The sequence below is a fragment of the Buteo buteo genome, chromosome 21 (genome assembly GCF_964188355.1).
Source record: "Buteo buteo chromosome 21, bButBut1.hap1.1, whole genome shotgun sequence".
NCBI lineage: Eukaryota > Metazoa > Chordata > Aves > Accipitriformes > Accipitridae > Buteo > Buteo buteo.
Window position 1 is genome coordinate 3,949,285 of NC_134191.1, and position 23,938 is coordinate 3,973,222.

The window sequence follows — 23,938 nt, forward strand, 5'->3', positions numbered from 1 at the left end:
CTTGAGTGGTAAAATGACCACTGCGCTACTGTAACTTGTGTTAGCTATTGGGCATGTCTCTCCTGTCGAACACTTTACTTTTGGATAACTGACTGTGACATGACATAAGAATGCAAATCCTAAGGCAAGGACAATAAATGGGAGAGATGATCTGTGAAAGCAAGAGCCCCACAGTGAAAGGAACTAGAGGTTTGCAAAAAAGCAGTGTCTGTAGGAGAGTTGGGACTTTTGACTGGCAAGGATTGACAGGAGCTGTTCTCACCATCTACAGAAGATAGCATGGCTGAACCCAGGAGACACCGAGATGACTGAGTTTCTCCTGGTCTTGACATAGAATTTACTTGTAGTTTTGATGCTACTGAGGTGTGATTTTGACGAATGCTGATGTATTGGCCATAGTTTATGTATCTGGAAGTCTCAGATGGATTGAAATTGGGCTAAACTGATTCAAAATCAGAGACAGTTGGAAATTACAGTATAACATGTGTTTCGTGGAAGACGTACCTTTATCAATATTTTGCAACGTTTTAAGAGAATAAATCAACGTCAACAGAAATGTATGTTTTGGCACTTCACTAGTATTGGCAAAACTGCCTTGCTACAGTATGGAGGGGAATATGGGTTCCTACCGCCTAACCAAGACTATCACATACATTTAAATATACCAGGAAACTTTTCATTGATCCGCTGACAAACAGTGAAAAAAAGGAAATTTGTTATCATGCTACGTATCTCCATTCAGAGCTCAATTAAAAATGATCAAATCATCTTGATATAAAATAACAATTCTCAAAGCAAGTTTAAATTGTGTTGCAGAGAAAGAAGGAAAGGATTAGAGAGTAAAAATGACATGCAAACCAGCTATTAATTTAGCCCATAGAGCATGCAGTGACGAAAGTCTCAGGAGGAGCTTTTACTCTGTTATTATTACGTTTTTGTTAATCACATTTTCATTAAAAATCTTTTTCCTTTTTACACTGGTGTAAAATAGATAAAAGCTTATCTTTGGATATTTATTTGAATAACTCCTTATGTGTATATTTGTAACATCACCACGGCCATGATGATGTTAGGTACAGACAAGGTATCTGATAAAATGCAAATGTGATCTCTGAATACATGGTTTAATGTGGTTGGTATTTTTAGGGTTGCTGTGGAAAAGGCAGAAGGACAGCTGGGACCCTTTGATTACCACTACACACCTCCTATCTTTTGCAGCACAGCCCAGACAAGCTCTTTTGAATCGTGGGGTGAACTTAGCACATGCTGGAGAAATGAAACGTCTCCCAACAAGAAAAAGGCATGTTGATATCTATTCACAGAGTGAGTTGAAGTGATGGAGCAACAAAAGCTGAATGGCCTAAAGGGAAACGCAAACCTCAACCTCGCCTTACGATGACGAGCAGGTTGCTGTACTTCAGTTATTCCTCCCCTCCTCAAAACCAGAACAATGTTTGGCAAAGGCTAAAAGCAAACTCAATCTCTGTTTGCTTCTCCCGGTGAAAGCAGTACTCACGTGGGCTGTGGGTTTCCTCTTGCTTCACATTTAATTGTAAAGTCCTCATCAAAAGGGTAGGCAACCTGGGCGTGAGATTGCTCCGTGATGGTTGGAAGCTGTGCGACTGAACACAAAGAGGTGCTGGGTTAAAACTCCATTCGAGCAAAACCGTGCTCTGCTTAGGGCTTTCCTTCAAAAGGGACAATGTCAGGATTGCCTTAGTCCTGCAAAAAGTGAGGCTTGCCTTAAAAAAAGGATGATCATCACCATCCTCCTGGCATTGCCAATACTCTCTGCTCCCCAAACCGAACCCCGTGATTGCCTCAGCAGGCGGAGGAAGGCTGGACAGCACGGACCGTGTTCGGCCAGCCGCTCTCGGGCATCACCCGCGCACACTTCCATGTATGACCAACCCACCCAGGGCAAAGGAGAGCTGGGGCCGTGCTAAAACTAAAGTCAAAGCAACGTTGTGTGGACTGGTAAATTTTTTCAGCACTGAAGTCAATAACTGGCTTTTTAATCCAGAGGCAGACACACACACACCAAGTAGCAAACTGCTATCGCCATCCTGGATAAAATTGCCAGAAAATCCATGGACTGCAAAGATGACTTAATATCCCCTCCAGGGTACAGCAGGGGAAGAGCCGCTACCAGTCACACAATGATGTTTCACTAACTTTATTTTTTCTAAGGGAATTAAACTGTTGCGAGTGCCTGTGTAACAGAGCCGCACGAGGGAGAATGCTCCCCACAGTGGAGCTGGGGATAATAGGATCATCACATTGTTATAAACAGCCAGGAAGAAAATGAACATGCTTTTGGGTTTCTCTTTTAAGTCCAGGAAGCTCAAAGCTGGAGTGAAACGTGGTGTCTTGCCATATTGTGTGCTCTCAAATCCGAACACTTCCAAGCCCACTGGCTTCACTGATCAGACATAATTCCTTTTTATTAAAATATAAAATGCTTCATTAAAGCAAATTAAGAGCTAGATGGTTCCCCCGTGTAGGTACGTAAAAGCAATGGATGCCCAGACAGTTTGTCCTGCACTTTACAGTTACAGCTCCACTTTTGCTTTATTTAATCACAAGGAGCCACTGCGGTACCTTCCTCCAAAATAACCTTCTGCTTCCAAACGCTGTTAAACAAGTTTGGATAGCTTTAGAAAAATATCCTATAAACCTGTTTGATTGCCTTCTCCTTTGCAGCCAGGGCTGTTGGCAGACTCCAGAGTGCCAACAGCTCACGGCAGGTCCACACGATGCCCTGAAACTGGCCCGTGTCCTACTCTGAGGCTACAGCACCCAACCCCCTGCAAACAGCCTACATTTCTTTCTCCTTAAGTTTGTTTATTTATTTTTCCCCACCATAATTCATAAAAAACAATATTGTTGAGTTTTGCTTTGCTGGTTCACCTCCCCTTCCCAAAAAAAACCCCAAACTGTAGTTTGCAGTTCTCCTGGTCCATTTATGTTCGAAAAACGCCAAGCTTGGGAGGTCTGGGCTGTACTCCAGGCAGTGGGGTCCACTGGCTTTCATTGGATTGTCCCCTATGAGCCTCATCCCATATTTTACACGTGTCCTGAAACCCCACCAACCATGTAAAACAGGCAGTTTGAATGCATCACAGCCAGAGAGGGAGAAAGGAGGTGCTCCCCAGGGCCGTATGCGAGGCGTAGCGAATACTTCTCCGGGGACTAATGTATGCCCTGAGACATACACCTGCTCCTTTCTCAGGCTGAAACGGCAGGTTGCAAGACAAGTAAGTGAGGGTATATGCACATCAAACAAGCTTCAGGGAGATTCAGAGCCAAAATGAGGAATTTATGTGAAGGACAAAACCAAACCCTTGGAGCTAAGCGGCGTGTTGGATCACAAACACCAGATATATGTTATTAGACAAGTTTACTGCTCCATTTAAACAGGTCCAAACAAAGTAGCTTACATTTTTATCACATCTGAATTTCCCAAAGGCCATGTTCTGGCAGAATTAAATCCAAAATGGAACAACTGAAAAGCAGGATTTAGGTTTTTTTTTCTTTGGGGAAAGGTTAAAAAAAAAAAAAAGGTCTACCAAAACAAAACACCAAAGTGTTCAGTAAATAGCTACAACTCACCTGATAATGGTATTTCAATAGCTGCTGCCAAACTTAATACAAAGAAAAACAGGCATATGGTGATCGCTTTTGTGCTTAATTGCATCTCCATCACTCTTCTGTAAACAAGGAGTCCAAACAGAACGAGAGACACCTTATGCTTCTTCTCACTGTCACTTCAAATCAGATGTAAGGACGTGAAATTGAAAGTCCTGCGAGGAGAAGAAACAGCCATATTAGCTTGCAATATTAACTTGGTTCTAACAAGGTTACTAAATTAAAGCAATGCTTCAGGATTTGCAGCTGAATTGCAAATTGCACTAAGCGCCACAATTTCCTCTCCTCTTCCCCCACCCCCTGGCTTCAGGAAGGTCCTCTATCAAATTTCTAGCATAAAAATACATGCACAAAAGAACAAATTCATTAAAGCACAGAAGTATAATTATTTTTTGTTTTGCAATTAAAAGTAAGGATGGTTTAAAATATGGTATATTTGTAATCATTCCAGTTCATAAATTTTTCTAATGAGAGTTGTGCAAGTTCGAAAGTAATGTAACAAATCTAATGAGAGAAATTTGGTACACTAATGACCTTCTTCATAAATCTCATATGTCTTTTATCTTTCGTTTATGTTTAAAAAAGGACACAATCTAGTTGAGTTCATTAATAAGGACCAGAACATGAAACCCTTGCTTTTCCTCCATAATCCCAGAACTACTATGCGTAGGTTTTACACAATCCATTATACATCCTTAGATTCTGCGTTACAAGGCAAAAATGTCAGGCGGCTGCCAAAAGGAGACATATTCAGCTCTAATGAGCATTTAAGTGTAATTCACAGAGGAGTAAAGGAGAGCGAATTCTACAAATGTGGGTGTAAGGAGGATTTCAGTCCTCAGCATCATTCACAATATCTCAGCGCAATATTCACCGGAGTAAGATGTTTTGTACCTGTGCATCTTCTCACATATAGCACTTAGGGGACATCGGTCTCAAGAGAATTTAGACCTCAGCTGTCAAGATCATTTTGCAAGAGCAATTTTCAAGGCAAGGCCACTATTCTGGAGGTCAGGACCAACCCGCTGGCAGCCCAGCCCCGCACAGCACAGCGAGCTCCGATTCAAGGCACTGAGTTCACAAGCAGAGCTGTACGACCACGGCAACGTATTTCGTATTTCCAGACTAAGCCTAGCTCATGCACAGCTCTCGTATCTTTGCACACACCATCCGGTTAATCCACGGATCAGAAAAGCAATCCCGGGGTCACCGAGAGCTTTTGGCATGTGGGGGCAGGCAGAAGGTGGGACCTGGGCAGCGCGGTGGGGATGCTCGCCCTTGCCCAGCACAGCTGGCTGCAGCTGGAGCAGAGACAGCGCTGAGCCACGCAGCCAGCCCGCTCCGCTCCAGGGTGGTTTGCTCCCAATGGTTGGTTTGCTGGACCTCTACAAAACGCAGGGATAAAGCAGAGATTTCTCTTTTACCCGGCGTGCTCCCTCTCGCATCAGCTCTCGGAGATGAGCAACAGGTTGTGCTGCGGCCCTTTCTCCAGAGGCATTAGCAGGATAATTTCTGTTCACTCGGTCACCAGTTCATGAAAACTTCCTGGAAGTTAACGTCTTTGAGACCAAAATCCCTGGGTGAAGATTGAAACTGGCCAACGAGGGGACAAGAGACAGACACTATAATCACATAAGCCTCATTTGTTTAGAAATGAGGCTAAAAACCAGATGTCTTATAAGTATCTTAGGCACCGAGTGTTCGCTGATGGAAGAAGCTGACTAATCTGCTTAGTGCCTCGCTTCACAGAGGGGGACGGCACAGAAGGGCACCGGCGGGGATGGGGACCTGCTGGCTGAGCTGCCGCCCCCAGGTTGTGTTTGGGGGCAAATCAGGCAGAATCGGTCAATGCCAGTAAGTTCGGTTTTGCGGCAGTCGATATTTCCCTCAGTTTGATTTCTCCCAGCTCTGACTTGTGAGCAACAGACCTTTCCAAACCTCAGTCCAATAAAATCTGGGCAGTATCACAGCCTGGGGGGGTACACACGAGCCCCAGCCGTACATCAGCCCCAGCCAGCAGCTACCTGACGGCTGCACAACTCCTGTCACTGCAGGATCGGGCTCTCCCACCCTGCCTTACCTGCTCCTGGCAGACGCTCGGTTCCAGACCTATCTGTGTCATCGACGGTAAAACAGATGCTCTGACAGCAAACCCTCTAGCCACACAGTTGCAATTTAGGCTCATAAAAATCTGACCGGTGTTGCCGCTTGCAGATGGTACATTAGTGGTGGCGAAGTCCTCTTCTCCCCCTGCATCTGCTGACAGCTCTGGGGACCAGAGCAGCCCGTGTCAGGATGCCAACCGGAGGAAGGGGAGCTAAGATTACGGGAGGTGTGCAGCTTGCTAGGGTTGCAGGCTGAGGAGCAGGAAGTTTCTTTTTGTACGAATGTTACAAAGCATTGCATAGATTCAGATTAAATTCAAGAAAAAACAGGGAAACAGCTTGATTCCTTAACCAAACCTATTAGCTCACACTTCCTTTTTTCTTTTTTTTTTTTTTTAATAAAGTGACAGAGAGCAAAGAAGAAATGTACTAAATAAGAAAGATATCCTTTATCATGTGGTACAGCAGGACTTGCCTCTGCAGGCTGCTGTAATTAGTCGGTCTGTCTAGCGCCTTGCTCTTTTTCCCTGTGTTGAATACTAATGCAGGGGGCCGACAGCACCAGCATTTGGAAGCAGCGAGCACTTGGGGACCGACGGTGCTGGACTCGAGCACAGCAACCGGCTACTTCCAAAGGCCACTTGGAAACCTCCCTGCAGCTGCATTTAACCTCTGCCGTTTTACTCTGTGGCCGTTTCCACAAGGTACAATCCCAGGGTGACGTGAATTAAGCAACAGTATCTTTGCAGAGGTATTTACCTAGTGATAACTATCCAGCAAGATAAGCCTCCTGTTCGTATGTTATATATATCATCCCTAATAGAGCAGCGGAGGCGTTACGCTGGCTGTGACAGCAGTTATTATGGAAGACTAACACTTCACCCACATCTTCCCCAGTATGCCCCACTTAACCAGTTCTCCTCTGTGCCCTGTTCTGGACAGCGATGGTCCTTAGTGGATGGACAGGCGAGACATATGTCCTCCCTGCAAGGAGACCTACATCAAGTGATTAACCTTATTTAAGGTGATGTATAGACAGGGCTGCCGGGCGTTAGGTGTTTAGTATGGCTGTCACACGTTTGGCTGTCCGACCAAGCCTCAGGCCCCCAGCTCAGCTGACACTGCAGAGTCCCTGATTAAATCACCGACCTTCCCGCTCATCTCCAGCACCCAAACAACCCGAAGCCCCTTCCTAAATGAGCAATATCAGACTGCCTCCGGACACCCCATCCATCCTGGTCTCAAACGCAGCTGCGTACTCAAACTTCAGGCAGTGCAATCTTTCACTGCTGTGATGATTAAACTCCAACCCAAAATTTCTCGTCTTGTGCTAGTTCCTCGCAAATGAACAATTTAGCTGCTTAAGTAATTTGGAGAAATAAATGAGGTAGCTGCGCAAGCACTTGGCAGCCAGGGGCAGGTTTTGGTCTCGCTGGTGCCAAAGCACAACGCTCTCCTGGGGTCTAGTCAGTGGCAGAGAGCAACTGACAAAACTTTGACCTTGGTAAAAACATCAGCCCTGCTCTCTGAGCCAGTGTGCTGGATAGGGCCCAGAGCTTGCTGTGGACCCCTGCTTTTTCCCAGGAATTCCACATCCCTCTTTGTTCTCACGCAGAATCGGCTCCAGCGTCCCTTGCACCAGGGAGGGGGGCAAAAGATTACCGAAGAAAACCTTTCCTCGGCACAATGGATGAACATGGATGCTACAACAAATGTTACATTTATGATCCCTCCTCTTCCTTTTTCCTTTTCCCCCTTCTCCCCTTGCATTTCTATCTTAATGTTCTCTTTTCTCCGCCTCAGGCTTAAGTCAAGTAATTTGAATTCACTGCAAATACTTATCTGTAGTTCCTTACCTGCAATTCATTATTTACTGTGCTGTTCAGTTAATAGTAAATACTGATTGCTCTAAGGACAGCTCATTTGTTTGTTTAATGAGCTGCCTTTAACTTACAGTGAGCAAATCTTTCAAAATATCAGTACTTTCAAGGAGCAACCCAGTTCCAGATTCTTTTTTTGTATACCGTTGCTTCCAGAAGCATGTAATAAAAATATTGGACAACTAAACAAGGAAAAAAAAATTAAATTTCCATTTATCTCATAAACCTAGTGAACAATTTTCCCTACATATAATTACGACATTAAAATTGTTCATAAATAGTAGCACAATGACAGCCAAAATTCCCAGATTACTGGTCTACTGCTTCCAAGAGAAATTATATTGCAATACTAAATATGGCATCAATCTCAGCTATTTGGTTCCCTCTTAAAATATGTAAGATTTAGTCCCTGTATAAGTCCTGTACAGCACAAATATTCATGTAAGTACTGGATTCCCATAGCTTAATACTGGTACATTTCTGAGCTGACCTTTTCATTAGCTAGAATCAGATTTAATTTCTCAGTGACATATACGTTACAAGATTGTTAAATAAAAGCCATTGGTAATTAGAAATTACAGCCTTCGGGGTGGCCCCAGTTACATAATAATTGAACAAAACTCTGGAAAAAAAAATTGCCTCCTGGTATGAGAAATAAAAATTTGGTTATTTAATTACACCATAAGTTGCAAGTTAAGTGACTATATAGCACAGGAGCTTAATGAAGTACTCTCACTCTTTCTCAATTATGATCACAGAAGAAGAAAAAAAAAATCCCATCCACAGCCAAAACATCCCCCATCCCAAAACACCAGCAGTCCCTGCTCAGCCAAGGGCAACGGCTGGGTTTTACCCCCGGCTGCCAGTCGCACCGTGAAGCAGATCACGTCTGCCCGCGTCCCAATGGCGCGGTCGGGATTCAGCCCAGCGAGCACCGATGCTCCAGAACCGATGCTCCAGAACCGATGCTCCAGAACCGATGCCTCTGCCTCCAGCCCTGCAGAGCCTGAGGTCAGCCCAGACCCATCAGCTGGGGAGGCAGCTCCCACCCATGTGCCCCTCAGAAGGGAAGGTTCCCGAAGCCCTACCACCTGTGAAGACCTCTTTGGGGACGCTGGTCGTGTGAAACCTGGAGAAGGTGAGGCTCGATTGAGGATCACAGGGAGCGGCCTCGGGTGCTGAGGAATTTGAGAGTGGAGGGCAGCAGGGATGCTCCACCTGCCTGTTTCCACCCAAACTGCTCCGAGCTGCACGCCCTGGTTGAGGGGCCACTGGAGGTGACACCTAAAATGATGAGGGCTTCTATTCCGAAAGCGTTCATCTCCACCTCAGTGAGCCTCCATGCCCATTTCTCCCCAGCAAATAGGTGACAAAAAACTCACAAGGCAAGGAAATGTGTTCAGCGTGGGGCAAACTGGTCCCCCAGCAGCTCCCAGAAGAGGGGCCACGGTCCCCTGGGGTACAGGCTGAGCCCCAGGGGGCACGCAGGATTAATCACCTCTGCACCTTTCCATGCTACAGGTAGGAATATGTCCCTACTTCACTAATTAGCTAAGAAAGGTTGAGATTTATGCTAGTGAAACCTTAAATGTAATGCTATAGCAACAGCTGTAGTTTATGCAGCTATAGTTCTTCCCCCCCCCCCCCCGAATGTCCCCCAACATGCAGAGTCACTCATGTGTTTGGAAAAGATGAGAAGGAATATTCATAAGGACCCATCGTTTTACTTCAGGTGTCAATGTTATACATAGCTTTTCCCCTAAAAGCTTTTTGTCATCCCAGTGTTAGTACCAGGGAGAGGATAACCTTCACTTGACTCTATCCCAACCACCTATTTTTGGATGTTGCCAGTTCTCAGAAAAGCAGCCCATGATGCATATGCTGGAGGTGATTAAAATAATCATCCAAATCAGAAAGACGATCTTCCTTCCGTGGTAAAATATTTCCAAATAGACTGTAGCACATCAGCATGAAGTTTTTTTTAGATGCAATTCCACTCTCAGGAGGTTTAGTGAGAGAAGTCTATGCATTATTTATCTTGCCAAGGACTTTAGAAACATTATTGGACAGCACATGTAAAGTAAAAGTTTTCAGTGCAGTTAAACTTCAACATTATTTCACAGAATTTATGTGTTTCAAATACGATTGTAACTGTTATGCCTTCCCAATTTTGTAATCCGTCAGGCTTCCAGTTTCTCAAATCACAAAAAAACCCTCTAAAAATGTGATAGAATGAATATAAATAATAAAGAAATACGTACGCAAGGCTGTGAAATGTTTTACTGTAGCATGAGTAGCAGTAAAACATTCAATTTGATAAACAGTGTAAGTATCAGAATTAATTTCCCTGGGACAAGGTTTTAAGAAATAAGTAGGGATTTGGGGAGACCAGCTTGTCAAGTCCTGGTTTTCTGGAAGAGAAGTCAGACACTGGCCGGGCAGGGCATCTCCCCAGCCAGGCAGACACAGCGCGGTGATGGCTGGTGCCGGTCCCCGAGCCGGCGGTCTGCCATCGCCCGGCTGTGACCAACATCTCACTTGGATGTTTGTGCAAATTGTGTGGAAACTCAATTTATGCTGTTTCTGTCTGAGATCTACCCTGAGCTGAGCGGAAGCTGAAAAGGTGTATGAGCACCTTCCCTTCCAAGTGCCCAGCCCTGGGAGAAGGCAGCCGGCACCAGCTATCCATCTTTGCAGATACTCCCTATCTACTCCCAGCTGTTCCCAACAAAATCCTAAAATGCAATTCCCCTTAAGTCTCAGTAGATCACATCCTATGCTCTCAAATCATTTAAAAGCTAGCTATAAATGGTTAATGATTTCTCTTGGTCATCACTCTGCCCATATAATGGTACAGCACCTGACAGATTTGATTTAATTTGTTTCATACATCTAGTAGCTGAAGCACTGTACTACTAAATCACGGAGTACAAGCACCATATTTCTTAAAGCCTTGCATGTCTTTTACACACACACAATGACTAAAAACTAAAAAAATGTGGTTTCTAATCAGTACAAATGATCTGCTTGTTGGTAGCTCTCTGCTGACATTTGCTGATGTGAACCACCTTTGTAGGATCTAGAGGTGCTTGCTGCCAAAGGGTGTGAGGTCTTCAGGTTTTCCTGAAAAAATAAATGGATTCCCTATTGTCATTTCACCAATATGAGTCATACAAACTAGATTATCTGAATACTTTTTTTTCGAGGGTGTTTTTTTTTTTGCTTACACTTTCCAACATGCTCCATTGGCTGGCTCCTTTCAATTCAGTTTGTTTTTTAAAAACAGGGCAGAACTAAGCAATGTTTCTGGCAACACATTGTTACAGATGCCACACACATGATATTTAATCTTAATAAATAATTAGTCAGTACCCATTTTAGTCTATCTGCTCAACCCATCTAATGTTAACTAGACTTGACTCAGCCCAGCAGAGGATCATTTGTAAACTTTAAATCAAACAATCTTAAATAAAATTCCCCACTTTTTGTATTTGCTTCCTGTCAAAATTTGTGCGAGCAAGCTTAAGACCTGGAATGTTTGACAAAACCACTGACTTCATACAAATCACACAACTGCCAAAAACAAAGTTCACGTTTGCAGCTGTGGATATTCATGATGGAAACCTACTCACAAAGTAGCAGCCCTGCAAAGACGGTCAGGGGACCAGGTTTGCCACCCCCATCAGATCAGCTCTGCTGTGAGCTCAAAATGCCTCTGAGCAGCACTTGTAATAGAGACTCAACAGAAAATCCAGTGTGGAAATCAATACTTGGTTTAGCTTTTTCATAACCAAAGAAATAAATGTTAACTGTGAACGGTACATTGTTTATGATGAATACGTCATTAAACTTCAGTTATACCATTATTGACACGGCACTTACAAGTAAATTGAGATAACCACTGATGTGGTTATTTCTACCATTAGGAACACATAAACCTGAATACCCTGCAGCCAGATTCCACCGTTATGGATGTTCTTAAATATGTGAATAAATACAAACATCTGTATTGATTTAAAGAGAACAACAGTGCTTAACGACGAGCGGGACACCAGGTCACACTGCAGTGGTTCTGGCTCAGCCCTCCCGACAGGGCAGGCGCAGGTAAGCAGCAGAGGGAGTGCAGGAGGATCCTCTCCTGGTAAATACATCCTCCCCACCTCCTATAGCTGCTTGGGGACTTTCTGAGCCAGATGCTGCATCTAACCTTTTGTCCATAATAGCCACCCAGGGGCCTTTCTTCCACAAATTTAAGTACCTTTTCCTTTTTTCTTAATTGATGATATATTTTGACCTCCACCACCTGAGAAAATGAGTCCCTCAATAAGTACGGTGTTAAACTTGCTGCTTAATAGTCTCACTGGCTCTCCTCGACTCTCTGCTGGTCCCCCCCTCTGCATCACTTCTGATCGTGGAATTCCCTGTATCCCCCCTTTGCAGTCCCGTTGCCGGACTGAACCCTCCCAGAGCACCAGCTTAACCAGAGCGTGTGCGTGCGGTGGGGTAACTTAGCTGCCCAGTTTGGTCTCAGACGTTTCTTCTCTGGCCATCCTCACTGCGTGTAAAATTGTTTTTTCTCCAGTTCATTTTCGGACTGGGTCAACTGGGCAGCAACTCTGAGCAGCGGGAGCACTGGGCCACTATAGCAGCTCCTTTAACAGATGAGTTTAGGTTTGTTGACACAAACTTAGTCTTTCCTGAAGTGGGAACCAGTCCATATCTTTACATTCATCTTCTAGCCTGCTTTCTCTTCTACTGTGGCAGCAACCTCTCTTTCAGGGGAAAATCTGGATTTAAGACAGTGTACTTGAGCTCTATGTATCCAATCCTGCAGCATAAATTGCTTGTGTAAATATTTTGCAGACTTCTGAGAAATCTACAATTATTTAATTAGCAAGTTTCTAAGGTATCTAAAGTTGAATTAAAAATACCACGATGAAATTTTAGATTATATTTCTTCATTACACTATAAAGTGTACTTTGCATAACACTTGTACAAGTCTCCATAAAATAAGGTTCCTGGCTTTATATATATGCACATTTACACATGTAAGAGTGGTCTAATCCCCGCCATGTGTATCTGTTGTATCTCCTTTTCTTAAAGGTATGGCCATACGTTCATTCATTTTTTGTTAACCAATGAAATCAGAGAAATTATTCCAGCACAAGGAGATAACGCTGTATTAGAGGAATGTTGTGAGCATGGCTTTTTCACAGACCTACAAATACACAATGACAATCACTTCCCCTTGCTGGTAACAAAACAGCACAGATTTGAGCTTTGCAGATACATCTGAGAGCACACCAGCTGGTTAAAAATTAAACTATTGTCTGAGGCTTTTACAGTTATATATTTCCTTGAGATTCTATACCTCCTAAATGAGCTTACCACATTTCCTGCTAAAACTAGTTTTATGTTAATTGAAATTTTCATCAGCGATTAGCATTTCAGCTCATAGGTCAAGCATGAAGCATAAACCAAAGTACAGTAGCAACTGGGCTGGATGACTGGAAATGACGGCATGTCAGCCAAGCACAAAGGAAATAAAAGCAGTTTGCCATTTGTTTTCAGATGAGACTGCTAATGACAGCCTCCTCCAACGGAGGCAATGCAAATTCTTCTGAATTTCAAAACGAATTTGTGGCAAAGGCGCTTTCTTCTTTTGTACGCTCATTCTCCCTCTTTCAAAGCGCAAAATAATAGCAGAACCATGAGCTTTCTCGTGTTAATAACAGCAAACAAATGCAGTCTAGTAAAGCAACACCTCCTAGGAGAAATCCTGCCTCACCTTGAAAACCTCTCTTGAAACCCAGCTCATGCCACGGTTACTTTTAGCCATTCCAGCTCCCGCTCCGCAGCACATGGTTCAGCAGCCACAAAGCCAGGCAGAGCCCTATTGAATTGGAAATGCGGGCAGGGGATCTGCCAAGCAGAGCTCCTTGCAGGCCTGGAGTCTAATGAGATTGCTCATTCAGCATAAAGCTCGGTGAAAACAGCATCTATCCCTCCCCAACACATAGGTAAGGGCTCCTCGAAAGTCTGCCATGGGAGAAATTCTGCACTCTAGCAGGTAGTAAAGGAGGGCAAAAATCCACAGCACCCAGCACCTAATGGGCTCCATTTGAGAGCGTGGCATGCTCACAGTGCGGGAGCAATCCCCGTGCCAGGAAAATCATCTGACAACAACAGAAACTGCTGCAGAGCGGTGAGGCTTCCACTTTGCATTAGTGATTTTCACAGCATGGGTTTGTGTTTACTTGAGAGTTCCCTGTGCTAGTAGCAAGGTGACAATACGAACAGGGAAAGGAAAAAAAAAAAAGTATTTAATTGCAAATGAATTACTTCTATAAACAGCAGAAAACAGCTATTATTCCCACTTGACCCATTAGGTATCATTTTTTCCTGATGCATCCCAGACAGGTGAACTCATTCACAACATACAACACCGGCAAATACCGCCAAATATCAAAAATCCTAAATCTGAGCCCACTGCTTCACCTGTGCCATGCAAGATGCATGCTCACAGCACTTCTCTGCCTCACAGACTCGGGGGAGGCTCAGCGTGTTCCCAAGATCCCGAGAGGAAAATCCTGGCAGGCTTCACACACAAAACCTTAAAACCAAAGGAAAACTAACATCAAAACCGAAGCAAATCTCCTTCTATATCAATGTTATTCTTGTATCTCAGCACAATAGCACAACAAGACAGTGAAAGTCATTGGGACACTGTGCGTTTCTAATTTAAATTGCAGTCAGTGACTCATGACAACGAAGAGTTTCACGGCAAGCAATCTCGTGTACTTTCTGCCTTCCTCTGATTTTTCCTCCTTCTGTGTAATAAAGGAGATTAGCTTTTCTAGCTTCATGGAGGACCTCACACTGCTTGCTTTTCCCGATAAGTCAAGGCCATTAAGCTTCCAACTTTTTCCACATTACTAGGGATTCAAGGGATTACCTTAAAAAAATATTAAGAAAAAAAAATCAAGTTAAATGTAATGATTTAACCACAGACATTGCATGAAAGCATTTAAGGATACAAGTTAAACACCATCCACATCACTGCAGGACAAATTCTGAAATCCTGGCACGCCCTGCCTGGACAGGGAGCACCTCCTCTCGGTTTGGGTACCTTTGTTAGCTTTTACAGCAGGATCCACACTTACCAGTGGGATTTGCAGTCTACCAAGGAAGAAGTACCAGAGGAATTTACTTATGGCAATAAGTGCAGGATTTGGCCCAGTTTATGCATTAGGAAGTCTAAGCACTTGAGCAAACATGATAGCATAAAAGAGGAATAGATATTTCATCCTGATTCTGCATTTCCTACTCTTCTTGTGTTTACATTGGATGCTGAAATCTACAGTAATTTCCTTTTTCCATGAACAATTTTACAGCTAAAAAAACCCCCAATAAGCTTGAAGGAAAACACACATGCAAAAACCCAGCCCATATATGTGGGAGACTCTTGTCTCACCTGTATTCCTTAGGAGCTGTTACAATCCCAGCAGAGGCATGAGAGAAACTGAAGGGACAAGTTTTCGGCTGGATCTCCAGGGAGGAAAGAGTTTATAATCTTACTGGAAGTGCCTGAAACATTCTTTTAAGTAGCATAATACTATAATTTATCTGGTCACCATTTTATTTCAATAGCTTGTGTTAGTGGAAATGTTTTGTACCAAGGCTTTCAGGGGAACTGAGTTGTTGATAAGGTGAAGATTATTTCTGAGCATGAGCAGCAGTTTTCTGCTCTCACTTATGTAGTTTTACCATTGTAAGGGAAAAGCGTCGTTCAAAACGCTCCAGACCCAAATGATTTTTAGCTGCAGTAGTTGCTTCTCTCCATTAATGCCTTTTTTCAGGGCACTGAATCAAAACATCAATCTACACTGAAGACAGTTAGCTGACAATATATTGAATATATCTACTGTAGCTGTGAAAGAAAGGGAAAAGAATTCGTAATTCTGTTTCTCTCTCCCCTGGATCTACTCTCATCATCCCTTTCACTACCAGCAAGATGCAGAAAAGCAGCTGTCTGTGACTTCATTATTTTCAGGTGATCACACAGAAGTTATTTCATTAGACAGATCACATATGCACATGGTATATTTTAAAGGACAGTTGATCTTTAGAGATGCAATTTGACTCCAACTAGCTGCCTGTGCAGAGAACAACGAGGAAGCAACACACGTAGCAAAACACACTATGCAAACAGTCTAAAAGCCTTAAAAAATGTAAGATTACTCACCTATTTACTAAGTACCTGGAGAAAAATGTATTGAAGGAAATTGGGCAAAACTAAGTCCATTCTCCCTGAGCTAGCCGATGGGAGTTCAGTAAAGTATCTCTCAAGACCAGACAAGCAGGCTTAGAAACAACCCGGAGGTAGTGCCCACTAACTACACAAGTGTAATTACATCATTACGTTTCGTTTCTCTTTACTTTGGGTGGTTTGCTTTCCATGGCAGCAGTGAAACACATGCACCTGAACTACATGACCAAATCTTAAGTCTTTGCTCCAAAAGCTGGAGCTGCTGCCGGTTCCCGATGATGTGATTGTATGAACACCGAGCACAAACACACCATATTTTCCCCTGTCCCAGTTTTGGAAAAAACTGAAGTCCACCTTGCTGGAAATTCAAGTAAATAAATTTAAATTAGAAGTACAACAAACATATATCAGGAGTGGAAAACTTCTGCTTGAATGTATAAAATCTGTTAAAGTTACATAAAACTGTAAGGAGAATCTTAATGTTGAACGTTGAATACACAGAACCATGGTCTTCATTACCCATTCTGCCCATAACACGATGTTCTTCAGAACAAGTGTGACTTTTGCTCGCCAGCCCGTCTGCAGATGTATTGTACTAATCAATTACATGCATATTGGGAAAAAGCGCTCTCCATGTCACACACGTGAAAACTGTATTATACACTTCATACAGAGCTTCTATAACATCACGTGTTGTTCTACCTTTTTCTTAAACAAAAAAGAAAAAAAAAGAAAAAATGGAGAAATCATAAATACTGTTGGTCATACTGTTTTTCATCTCATTTGTATCGCATCACATGGACAGGTCCACTTTATTGCCCTCTAATCATTATCTCACATAACTGATAATACACCTTAGAAAGACTAACCAGAAAATGGCTAAGAAAACCAGAGAGGAGTCAGTTATGAAAAAGACAAGAACTGCACAATACCTGTCATACACTTTACTCTCAAATATCTCCAACTTAACTTCTGCTTCTTCATGCTTCCCTGCAGCCAGCTGTGAGCCTACAAAGGTCCCCAGAGCACAGGTAAGACTGGCTGCACGGCTTCACTCCTTACAGATCTGAGCATTTCAAAGAGCTCTCCCCAACACATACAAATGCACGGACACCCCACGCTCTTCTTGCTTGTCCAACCCAATTGGTGTGTCCATTAGATTCATCCCCTTGGGGTGAACAACATCATTTATTATATAGCTGAACTGCATCTGGAAGCCTGATGGATGCTCTTAGGTATTACCTGAAAAATGTGACTATATTATTATAAATAATATTTCATGTTCAATGAATAGCATGAATCCTTTAGAGGTCCATGTCACAGCGTCACGGCTCAAGAAGGCACAAAGGGAACTCACAGAGAGTCTGATCATAAATGCAGAAAACTTCCCACAGCCGGGGCAGCGCTCTGGCATGAGGGCACAAGGCCAAACCTGCTGCAATGGGCAGCCACATGCTTATCTATAATTTAGCCACTGAATACCAGAAAAGAACTAACCCTGTACCTACCAAATTCTGTTTTATTCTACATGGCAGAAAAGCCAATGGGAGCCTTCCTCAGTAGACCTTGTACACCTAAAATATGGGTAACAGGAGCTGGCAGGTGATGTACTGACTTCCATGACACTCCCCTCCCTATTTTTTGGCAACCGTGTAAAGCTCCCAGAGCTTGAAGCATCCTGATTTTCCAAACAGGCAGAGGAGCAGCTAACGGCTACTAAAGACATTGCAATGCAAAAATGAAAACGACTTCTGCAATTACAGCACATGCCCTTTGAGCTTTTCCCTTCGCTCTTTTTTTCTCCCTTTATTTAGCTGAAGTTATTTAAAGGACAGATCTCTGTTTAAGCAGCTGCTGCCACAACTAGTCAGCCCAAGCAGCTCTTTTAATTAAATATTTGCTGCTGTGCGAGTTTTCTCTTCCCTCTCTGCTATCCTTGTGGACAACATTTGTTCTTGCAAAGATAACAGGTCTGCTGAGCAGCCCGTGCCTTTGCCTGCAAGGCCTCCTCGCCCCTATAATGACGCGAAGTCTCCACAAAAATTAATTTCGTGATATGCACCGTGACATTTGCTATCAAGGACAACCATCAACAATAAGGAAAATAAACAAAACTTGCTGGGATTTAATAATCATTATTAAGTTATGTCATTTACATAATTAGACTTTAGTAATAACTATGGCATATCTCTTTTATGGCATGGTAAATTGGCAGAGCACTTCACAAAGTGATTTTTTTTTTTCCTTCTCTGCCTTCTCTCCCACCAATAACTGAAAAGGAAATCAGGTAAATGATATCACAACAGGTACTAAGCAGGTTGCAATAGAGAATGGAAATGGAGATGAGTATTGCAATGTGAATAAGAGAATTCTTAGGAAATACAGATTTCAAGCAGGTTTCTTAAAAATTTCATTTGCCTTGAATTTCTCCCCAGTCATGAGAAAGCTGCAAGGGATGAGGCTGAAGGGGCGAAGTGCTGTGAAGCCGCACAGCGGAGAGCAGGACTTGGGGTGTGGAAAGGAGGTGGAGAGAGAAAGGTTTCAGGGAAAAAGAGGCAGCAAAGAGGAGTACATGAGGATATTAGACCAGACACCAACAAGCCTGGTACAGCTACGCGGGGCCTCGAAGCAGCTGCCGTTAGATGTAGATGAGCAAGTGAACAGATCCTGGGAGAGGGCTGATTCTGTCAAAATAGCAGGGAATGCAGATGAGCGAGGGCTCGGTGCTGTGTGGAGAGAAGCAGGGCAGGAGCTTGGGAGAATTTGTGAGGCTGGAGCAGTAACTCACTAGGGAAGAAATGAAAGACAGACTGAGTCTCAAAGCACCAAGCAGGGAACGGGAGATCCCACGATGGTGACGGCAGTCCGCGGGGATCAGAGAGAAAAGCAGCTCACCGAGGCAGAGCGTGGCAAAGAACTCTTCATTCAACAGTGTATTTCAAACCTGCCTGAACTCTCCAAGTTGAGAGACGCAGTGGGAATTTATTTCAAAAAGAAAGACTAATAGCAGCAAGCAGATTTTATATATATATATGTGAATGAGATATATTAAGACAGACAAGATTGTACAAGTTATTCAGTTGCATCAGTAGAGCGGCACAAGAGGACTCAGCCCTCACTTTAATCTACACCAGACTGTATCCTTTGAGGTGAGGACAGATGCTCCCAACTGACATCACCTTCACTGGCAAAAAAAAAATAAATCTGATCCTCTGTTTCTATGGGAAACCTATCAAATTCCACTCATGCACCAGATCTCTTCCCTGCCTTTCCAGCTAACAGAAGCAACTAGTAAAGCAAAGCAGGGCTGGGGTTGGGGCCACTCGCTGTTACCTATCTCAGGAAAACCTTTCTTGGGGGAATTTATTAACATGGTTTATATTGTTTAGAAACGTTACCAAATAACTGCAATTCAGTGTGTTTCCTGAGAGGAACAGAAAAGGGCAGTATCCCAAAGTCCCTCTGCTTTCCTCAGATCCATGTGCCAGTAAACCTCAGTTCATTAGCACTCTCCAGGGCACCAGGCAGGTAGATGCAGACTCACAGGTCCTTCAAATCAGTGGAGAAATCAGGGAGAGTCTGAGAGCTATTATAAAATGCCTTTTACATTTAGGAGTAGCCAGGAAATTAAAAAAAAAAAATAGAGAGGAGCAAAATCTCCAAGTAGACTCCCACCTCTAATAGACCTCACCAAAATCTGAGCGTTATCAGGCTGGAAGCACCAAAGTAAAAACAAATGAGTTTCCTGATTCAGAGGTCACGCCTTCCGCAGCTGCTAATCCAGGTATATGTTAAGTTTCTGTTTCCTAATTTTGTCCTCTTTTCTTTTGTAACACTGTTTCTAATTTTGCAACTTTTGCTTTATTAGAATGAAAGTTGTTTTCATTCTCAACTTGCCTGATGTTTAAATGGGCTCATGCAAACTGGTTGAGCATGAGGAATACCGCTTTCACCCTCAAAGAAATCAGTTTTTTCAACAAATACTTTAAGCCTCTATAATCCAGGACAAGTTTGGGCATCCCAGGCGTTTGGGAGTGGCTCTCACTAGCTGCAAAATCAGCTCCGGGGCTGCTACCAGCAAGCTGCAGGCCAGGAGGAACCGTCCCAGGAGCTGGTTGTTATCTCTACCACCGCTTCTCCCTCTCGAAAGGGACAATCCAGGACTCCAAAAACCATCCAGACCGGCGTGCAGTGCAGCTCATCTGTTTTTAGACCTAATGGACCGCCGCATAAACAGGACCGGCGTTGCAGAATGTGTCCCGGTCCAAAGTGGGCTGAGCGTAACCCCAACGCCTGCTTAACGTGACAGGTCAGCAGTCTGTAAAAGAGCTGAAGGTGAGGCATACGCCCTGAAATATTCTGCTCAAACACACGCCTTTACTCTGGGGCTAACCAGCATAATTGAAGAGCCTCTCAGCAGCAATTTAGCAATGAATAGTCAAGAGGGTGGCTTTAAGTTTCGTCAGAGGCACTACCTTTGCTCCAGGCTTTGAGGAGATCAAGAGTTGAAATGTAACCTGGAGGGAGGAATGACACCGACCCGATCCCAAAGTCATCCCAATTTTCCTACAGGCAACGGAGCCTCCCGCGGGTGCCAGCATCCCAGCGTGGCTGCCAGCCCACATATTACCCACTCAAACAGGTCTGCCTGTAAATGTTTCACTAATCCTGAACCACAGAAAGGCTTAAAATATCTGTCAATCACGCTGCCTCCCCGCTGTCCTCCCCGCAGCCCTCGCAACCTTGCTGGGAGGATTGCTATTGAGATCGCTGGCGCTGCCAATGTACTGCGGAAAATTAAACCCCAGCCGTGGAAACAATAGCTATTACAAAGTGTGTAATCAGCGGGAGATGGGATGAATGTTTGTAATTCCGAGCCGTAGAAAGCGTTTTTAAAATGCCTTTAGTCTCATCTGTACTTCTTTAGTATTTTGCTGCCTAATAGTTGCATTTTATAGCTAGGCCATAATTTTACTGAGGTACAAACTTGTACAGTATAATGTCAAGCTAAGTACAAACTTCTACAGGATAGTGTCAAGCTATGTGGTAAAGTCAAGTAAACATTTGTAGTAATTATATGCCCAGGAGATTTCATAACACCATAGAATTAACAAGCAGCTCAGTAAATTATATATCACTTGATCTGCAATTGCTACATCTCCAGCAAAGAAATTGGCTTTATCTACAGCAACTCTGACATGACATGTCAGCGCGTTGTGCGAACCTGTCAGGCAGTTATTGTGCATTAATATTAGTTACCACCTTATCTCATAATGTTTCTTTTCAAAGAATTAAAGCGCAATTTTCTTGCACTTTCTTTTAAAGAGAAAACACGATCCCAACTAATAAAAAGAAGCCATTTTCTTGCGTCTTGTGATTTGCACTAGAAATCATTTCCACTTTTCCTTCATTACAGAGCAACCATTCAAAGGGACTAGCTCGATACAAAGGTGATAAGCCCTAATTCAAAATGGGTGTCTTGAAACATTTACATGTTACATGGATAAGCTAAGCAGGGAGATGCAGCCTGCCTGCTGAGAGGAGCAGTGTGCCCAGCCAGCGGGAGCAACGTTCTTGCTGGAGACATATGTTACTAAAGCGGTTGGTCTGGCACAAAGCTCATTAAGCGCCCTGACAATCATTTTGATAAAGCATAAGCCAGAAGCTACTGCCTCTCCTGTTGAAAACTTAAGGAATGAGAATAGTTCAAAAGACTTCCAATAAAGAAAATGCAGATTTTTTTTTTTAATATCTCTTTATAGACTACTTCAGTGATGCCAAGGTTACCAGTCAAAGCGATTACAAACTATCAACTCGAATAGGTATTTGAGCACGGCAATAAATTGCTAAAGCAGCTGCTGCATTTCGGCTCAGAGGTGAGTGCCCTTTAATGTTTGCTAAAGTGATTTCCTACAAAATCCCTATCATTTGTCAGGCCACTACCTGAAAAGTGTAACACACTTAAAGAACTCACAGATTCATCACCAGCTAATTCTGTTTTCCAAACAGCACAAAAAAAAAAAAAAAAAGGAGACAATGCTCAGGCATCAACTCCTTTCATATTTTACAGCAGTTTTAAGGCAGACTATTTACTGCCTTACACATGTCCAAGGCAGGCAGCCTGAGCCGCCCGAACGGCACAGCCGTGGGGCTCCGGGCGGGAGATGTTCCCCCTCTCCAACCCTTCTAGGGCAAATTTGATCCTGCTTCTAATCCTTTTGGTTGCAGGAGTGATGCACTGGAACTGCATCTCTGAACAGAATTGACCTTATCGCTCGTGTATTGTTTTCTTTTACTAAATGTCTAATTTATGCTGTGCAGACTCTAATACCACAGCCATCTGCCAAAAGGTGTACAAACCATCTATATTGTAACAGAGTTTATTAATATGTATTAAAAGCCACATTACAGTTGTCATAAGCCATTTCTGTACATGAATATGAAAAATATGACTATTATATTTAAAACTTTCAACTAATCATGCATCACTGATTTCCTCACTCTGAGTTTATAATTTAAACCTTTAAATGTTTCATAGCAGCCTCATCAAACCAAGATTTCCGGTGGCTGTAAACCCAAGACAGCCCATTACAGTAACAATACGAAAAAGACAAAAGAAAGCAAGTAGGAACCTGTTCTTGGAGGTGGGGCTGGTGCAGGGGGGTGGAGGGAATGGAAGAGTGGAAGAGTACAGATGAAATTATTTTTACATCAAAATAGAATTAGAAAAAAAAATAGGAATTGTGTGCACCTGGTTCCTTCACTGTTTTATATCATATTGTTCAGAGCACAGGTATAGTGTATAACATAAATCTGTCCAAAAGGGCACCAATGCTTTGCAGACAGAACAGACAGATCAGAGGTGACTTCTGTGTAAGCCTATGTCCATAACAGGGCCAGTGCTGGTAAAAGCTATCTAGATACCAGATCCGAACCAGTCCACGAGTACAGCTTTGCCTTCTGCAGAGTGCAGGAAATATTCCCTAATCCATATTTCACTCACGGTTTTAGGGCTTTTACTCAGCACAGCTTATTTAAAACCTTGGGACTCAACAGCCTGAAACCTCTGAGCTGCTGAAGCCCAAAGCAGGAGCACAAACTCCCAACTCTCTGCAGGAAGGATTCCCTCCAGGACACCAAGTCCTCCAGGCATTTGACATGATTAAGACCAATATTTCAAGGGATTTGGCTACTCTGTTCACATTAATACCATAAGCAATCTGTGTGCCCAATCTCCAAGGGTAATTTGAAAATCCCTGAGTGGGTTTTTGGTTTTCTTTTTTTGGTTTGTGTATTCTTCCCAAGTGCTGAGGAAGCAGATCCACTTATGAAAGCATTTATTAGACTTGCCCAGCTGTCTTTTTCCCATCTCTGAGTTACTTTGTGTGAATGTTAATCACAGTCATTATAAAGTTTATTGTGTATTAAATGCTTACCTTCATTCCCACACACACCCTGACCAGAAAAAAAAAAAATAAAATTAAAACAGGTCAGGAGAGAAAATGAAGAACACAAGCCCCAGAACTGGGAGCCATTTGTTAAAGAATTATTTCCAGCGATTCAGATCCCTTCCCCACTTGGCCACACTCCTCATTTCCAAACTCTAGCAACCACCTCTTCATATAACTGTCTTCAAAAACAATGCTAAGAGACAGCACAGTGCTCTTCGCCATTAGGAAGATAGAAAGCTGAGAGACAGAGCAGGTATTTTTGCAAGCCAATACACAGTTCAGTAAGGGTATGGGGGTTTCAGGTAGGTGTAATATCTCAAGTCGTTCTGTATTTTTCCTAGCGTGTGTGCAGGGTCCTGGAGCTCTCCACTGCATCAAACATGCACACGTAGGTATATATGCATGCATGTAGGTAGGTATATACGCATGAACGTGAAAAAAGAGACCAAGGTGGACAGCAACGAAGTCCTTCACTTTCACTTGGCCTCACCAGAAAGATTTGACTTCAGCTGTCAAAAGCAGTGAGGCAAGAGCACTGCTCTTCATTGCTGCCTAGTCTCCACCTTCTAAGGTAAGGTGACAAC

General features: G+C 43.3%; 1 protein-coding gene across 7 annotated transcripts in view; it reads right to left on the reverse strand.

Annotated features, from left to right (window-relative positions):
- The window catches only part of CHL1 (cell adhesion molecule L1 like), a 141,665-nt gene that overhangs the window by 58,204 nt on the left and 59,523 nt on the right, over positions 1-23,938 (reverse strand). For 6 of the 7 annotated variants that reach the window (XM_075052663.1, XM_075052661.1, XM_075052667.1 and 3 more), the window contains exons 2-3: positions 3,613-3,803; positions 1,517-1,622 (exon numbers count right to left, since the gene is read on the reverse strand). In XM_075052663.1, coding sequence (XP_074908764.1) covers positions 1,517-1,622; positions 3,613-3,703 — 197 coding nt within the window. In that variant the 5' untranslated portion in view covers positions 3,704-3,803. Of the gene's footprint in view, positions 1-1,516; positions 1,623-3,612; positions 3,804-15,879; positions 15,979-23,938 lie in introns of those variants that run through there. The other variant, XM_075052662.1, reaches the window with a different exon arrangement.